This window comes from Mus caroli, chromosome 13 (assembly GCF_900094665.2).
Source record: "Mus caroli chromosome 13, CAROLI_EIJ_v1.1, whole genome shotgun sequence".
Classification (NCBI taxonomy): domain Eukaryota; kingdom Metazoa; phylum Chordata; class Mammalia; order Rodentia; family Muridae; genus Mus; species Mus caroli.
In genome coordinates, this window is record NC_034582.1 from 37435599 (window position 1) to 37441078 (window position 5480).

A 5480-nucleotide genomic window follows, 5' to 3' on the forward strand; every position below is an offset into this window, starting at 1 on the left:
ATTGCTGCGGCCCGCCTGCATGCCTTTACATGGGGGAGCCAGTGTGTGTAGTCACAGGACAAGCCGCTGCCACAGGCTAAGTTACATCTTTCAGCACTGGACTATGTATGTGTTCTTTATGTTTCTAGACCCTTTAAGTAAAATGCTTTTAATGACAGGGTTTTAGAAAATACAGAAGGAAAAGCAACATTTTAAAGGGATTAACTGTTTCTTTTTATATTTTACTTCCCAAATCATAGTTCCATAACAATAGCTAACATGTTTTCAAAATATGTACTTTGGAATTGAAGAAGAGAAAGAAATGTTTGTGATCACAAGTAAATTCATTAGAGTTCAAAAAGATTCGAGACAGATTTTAAATAATAATCAATAAATTTTATAGTCACTCATTTTACTATCTTATTTTAGCCACAAATAGCCATCTTTTATGATAAAGTTTAACCTAATTATATTAAATTATACTAAATTTTAAATTTAAATTCTTAAACATTTCTATTACTAAATGTTGTTAATGGGCTTTCAGAATTAGTCATTAAAATTATATTTAGCATGCTTCTGTTTTATGTTTATTTAAAGCCCAAGCCCTCATGATGAAACAATTTTACCTTTTATGGGTTTCCTGTTATGCATAATGGATACAGTAGTGTAAAGCATTGGCTTCCTGTCCACAGGTCATTATGTGACAGGTCATTAAAGATGGTGGGTTTGTAGCCTACTCTCTATGAAGTAGGACTTCCTCTAGCGAAGCAATCTATTCCTGGGGATACCCGACTTCAATGGCAGTGTCTATTTAAAAAATGGTCATTTTACTGAAACTGTGCTCCTTTGAGTTCACATTTGTCTTTTTGGTTGTGCTGTTATCTTTGTGGTTTTCTGGTAAAGACTAATCATTTCTTTAGCCAGTTTTGCTGCAGTTCTGGCTCAGATTTATTGGCATTTAAAGAAAGTTACAGCTGTCACAACTGAATGCTTCTCCGTGAGCTCAGTGGTATCTGGGAAAGGATCACAGAAACAAAGTGTGCTTCAGAAAGCTCTGAGCTTCTACAGAGTTCCAGGCAGGCCCTAGGGGCAGAGGAGTCTGCAGTTCTGGGCTCTCTGCTAGGTCTGTAGGCCCTCCTTCCCTTCAAGGTGGGCTAAGGAGAAAGTGGTCCTCAGGATTGCCTCAAAATGGAGTCTTGTAACCAATGACTACTGTGTCATTGCTGTGGCACTGTGATTGGGAAGGATCTGTTACCTTGGGACGTGAGAACAGGACATGTTTAAAAAGCTAATGTAGGAAGAAAGCACTGTCATGTCTATAATCATCTTACAGAGAAGATTGAGGTGTGACATGAAATGAGTACGTCCTACACATGGAGATGCATAGTTTTCTTTTAATTACTTAAGGAGTTGATTGATAGTAATAGGTTATGATGTAATATATATATTAAAAACTTAAATTCCCAAATTCACTCAAGGCACAGTTGTAGATTAGTTTCTTAGTACAGACCTTGCTCCATCTAAGGAACCAAAGCTTGTGAAAGCGAACTCCTAGTGAGCCTTTAATTTATCTAAGCATGCTGGTACTTCTATGACTTACGCTTCAGGAGCACCTGGCAGGCAGTGCCATCCAGACCCATTTGTAAGCGTATTGACTTACAAATGGAGACCAAGGCCACTGCAAGAAGGATTTTAACCATTTATTTATTTATTTATTTATTTATTTACTTACTTACTTACTTACATTTTAGTGTGAAAACTTTGAAGCTCTTACAGGAAGTAGAGATTTATATAACAAATTTCTGTGTATCTTAATGACTCTTAACACTCTGCCTTAGTTTTCAGTTTGCTGTAAATGTCAGCCGCAGGCAGACCGGCTGAGGCCTGTCTTATCTGTCGGATCCACCTGGCTGCAGTCAGCAGTGATGCCTCTTAGCAAATCTATGCTTCAGAAGCATCTTAGACTTAGCATCTTAGACTTCTTACGCACTTGGCTTTGGGGTGCTGTGTGGTTGTTTGACAAGAATATACTGGGTATTGCCAGAATTGGCATATACAGTTGTGACCAACTTCTCAAACTATGCATTTATCAAGGAATTGAAGCTGTGTGAATCCAACAGATTTGCATGGCTTTCTAGTACAAGCCCAACATTTGGAACAAAGAGTCCAACATTTTCAGCATTTCTGGTTTGTTCCCATCCCCCAAATTGAATATTTAAATGTTGTGCTGTGTTTACTCTTGCTGACAGGGTTTACTCTTGTTGACAGGGTTTTGGAGTATAGCATCATCCACTCAGGATGACTGGGGTTCTCAGGAGAGTCTGAGCAGCTCCGTGTCATCCTTGGTCACTCCAGGCAGTGTGCCCTGTGAACCTGTGATATTCACACAGGGGGCCATGCCAGCTGACATAGCAGATAGCCTACAGTTCTCCAGACACATTTGCTTAGCATGTGAAGGGAAAGTGCTGAGCTTGTCAGCTACTCTGGGTCATACACAGTGCTGTTTACTATGCTAAAAAGCAACCCAGAATAGTCATCAAGCGTTTAAACTTTAGAACCATAAATGCCCAGGTGCCAGAAATGAAGGAGAAACTAAAAACTAGCAAGGTAGGGGATCATTCAAACATCACAGGGGAGCCAAGGCAATACTCATGCCAATGGGTCTGGATGGCACTGCCTGCCAGGTGCTCCTGAAGCACGCCTGCCTGACCGTCCTTTCTAGTGACGTTGGGTCATATAGGAAATAAGCATTTGAAATTAATGAAATAGTTATGGTTTCAGGCAGAAAACTTATAAGAGATGCTTCTATAACTTGGAATCCTTAGAACACTAAGGATTATTACTGAAGATGGACTAAAAATTAAAATGAGAATACATACAGGAAAGTTATCTACTGTGAGAGCAAGCCAGCAACACAACTAATGGCTTGCTTACATGCCGGTAATGCAGGTCAGACGCACTCTGAAAGAGACACAGTGGGCATGCGCTTAGGAAATAAGAACTGGAGGATACACCTCCAATGGGAAAAAGTAGCTACCATCAAAACGGACAAGGCAGATTTGAAAACAGAATGCCATCGCCAGTTAGTACAAAGGTCATTGCAACTTTCTATAAATACCAGTGGTTTTTATCAACAGTTTTAGCTGTTGAGATTGTCTAGCCATAGTCAGTGTAGCTGTTTCTTTGAAGAATAGAATTTTCCAGAGCTGACGAATGAAATAGCCGAGCACCACTCCATAAGTTTAATAGACACTCTTTCCCCTCAAGGAAACCTGACAAAACACATGAAGTCCAAGGCGCACAGTAAGAAGTGTGTGGATTTAGGCGTCTCAGTGGGCTTGATAGACGAGCAGGACACAGAAGAATCAGGTAAGCCCCGCTCTGTGCTCCTATCTGTGCTCCTAGTACTGTTTGCTTCATACTGTTTATTTTACATACACGCTCCTCTACCCAGCCCACTTCATTCTGTCAGTTCCTCTTACAGTGTTTTGTTTTTTAAGTATATTTATCCTATAGATTCCGGATCAGTGTTTTTATCTAACTGCTTATCTTACCCTACTAGGGAAGAGTTCGGCATCCAGAACTCAAATGCTTAATTAATCTTCTCAAAGTGTGTATGTGTCTGGCCACACTGGGCTTTGGCCAACATTTTGGATTGGTTTCCATTTGCCACTATAAACTGCAAATCACCTGAGAATCCTCAAAGTACTGCCTTCTTCCTTATTCTTCTCTTTTTCATTGCCACCCAGGCTCATACTTGTATGTCCTGTGGAGAGGACCCTGTCCCCTGTTAGCACCCTCCTCCTCCGTCCTCATCCCTACCCCATCCTGCTCTGTTGATATTGCTGCTGTAAGATGTAACAGAGCCCACTGCTGTCCTGAAACTCCATCTGACCCTCTCTGACCTTCCCTTGCATGGCTCTCGCCAGAAGTGTTTTACTTCTCTGACCTCCCAGATCTTAAGGGTTCCCTCAGGAAGTCCTTGACCTGTCTTCCTTGGTGTGTGATTGGTCCATGTTTCTCTCCCTGCTGAGCTGCTGCATGAACAGAGCCCATTGCCTAGCTGTAACCTTCTCTGAGACACTTAGTGCAGCACTCCTGGTGTTGGCACGGGCTAGGACTGTGGCTCGGTGGTGGAGTGCCTGCCTGGTATGCTGTGGGGCTGGGTTCAGTTGCTAAGCTCAACACCTCCCTAGTGAAGAGAACAAGAAAGGGGTGCCATGAGCATTTGCAGATAAAATATTTTACTTGTTAAAAACACTTATTGTGTTGAGAAATATTTGTTTTCTTTTTTCCCTTAATACTATTAACAAATGTAGATAATTATTTACGACCAGTTTAAAGGAAAAGACAGTCTTTTACTGTATTATGAACAATCAGAGTATAGATGTATATTTTTGTAGATTTTCTGTTTTTAAACTCAAGAATTTATCAACTCATTTTATCCAACTTTTCAACCAGTAATCCACTCAATGAATCATCCTGAATTAATTTCTAAATGTGTACGAACAGTGACCGAGTCTCAGGTAGTAAGAGCTACTCCAGCGTAAAAAGCCAGGACGAATGTGTACGGATTTGAGACGGTATGTAGTACCACTGACTGGCTAAGGTGCCAAGTAAAGGCTGAACAAGCCATGCTGCCACTGTGCACACAGCCATGTGCACTTGGAGGAGAGCCTTGGGAGAGTGGGCTACATGTTCAGATTACAGTCCTCCAAGGCTCCATCACAGTGCTGACAAGATACAGCCTGGCCTCTTGCTTTTTTTGTTTTGTTTTGTTTTTTGTTTTTTCGAGACAGGGTTTCTCTGTGTAGCCCTGGCTGTCCTGGAACTCACTTTGAAGACCAGGCTGGCCTCAAATTCAGAAATCCGCCTGCCTCTGCCTCCCGAGTGCTGGGATTAAAGGTGTGCACCACCACTGCTTGGCGGCCTCTTGCTTTATTAGAAGCTTACAGTGCACGTATAAATACAGGTGGCAGTTGTAAACAGTTGGTCTTGATTTTTCTATTATTATCCTTTTTGTTATTTAAAAATTATTATTCAATAATATATGCTCATGCCTGAGAGGGCAATTAAAAATATTTTACATGCTCTGTGCTCATGGCTAAAGTGGATTGTATCTCCTCGCGGCCACCTCATCCTTTGCATGCAGTCAGTGGGGCTTTGGAAAGCACTGCACTCTCCTCTGGTTCATTCCAGCCTCTCTCCACTTCCCATCCCAGACAACAGGCTTCCCTTCCATTCATTTAATATGTAAGCGATACTCATGAGATGCAGTTTTCTTCATGTTGGTGTTTTTAATGTGGAGGGAAAATGGTACTTTAAATGCAGATACATAGCATAGTATCTATTCTTACAATATTATTTTCCAAAGAGGACTTTCCATCCCCTCACCTCTTTAGCATATCATTGTCTGGATTTACATGTTGGCCCAACTGCACTGATAATTGTTGTGTGTTGTCCTCCTCTCCTCTCCTCTCCTCTCCTCTCCTCTCCTCTCC

General features: G+C 41.4%; 1 protein-coding gene across 1 annotated transcript in view; it reads left to right on the plus strand.

Annotated features, from left to right (window-relative positions):
• Positions 1-5480, plus strand: part of Hivep1 (human immunodeficiency virus type I enhancer binding protein 1) — a 130217-nt gene that overhangs the window by 108597 nt on the left and 16140 nt on the right. Inside the window, exon 7 of the mRNA XM_029468595.1 lies at positions 3247-3348. Coding sequence (XP_029324455.1) covers positions 3247-3348 — 102 coding nt within the window. The remainder of the gene's footprint in view (positions 1-3246; positions 3349-5480) is intronic.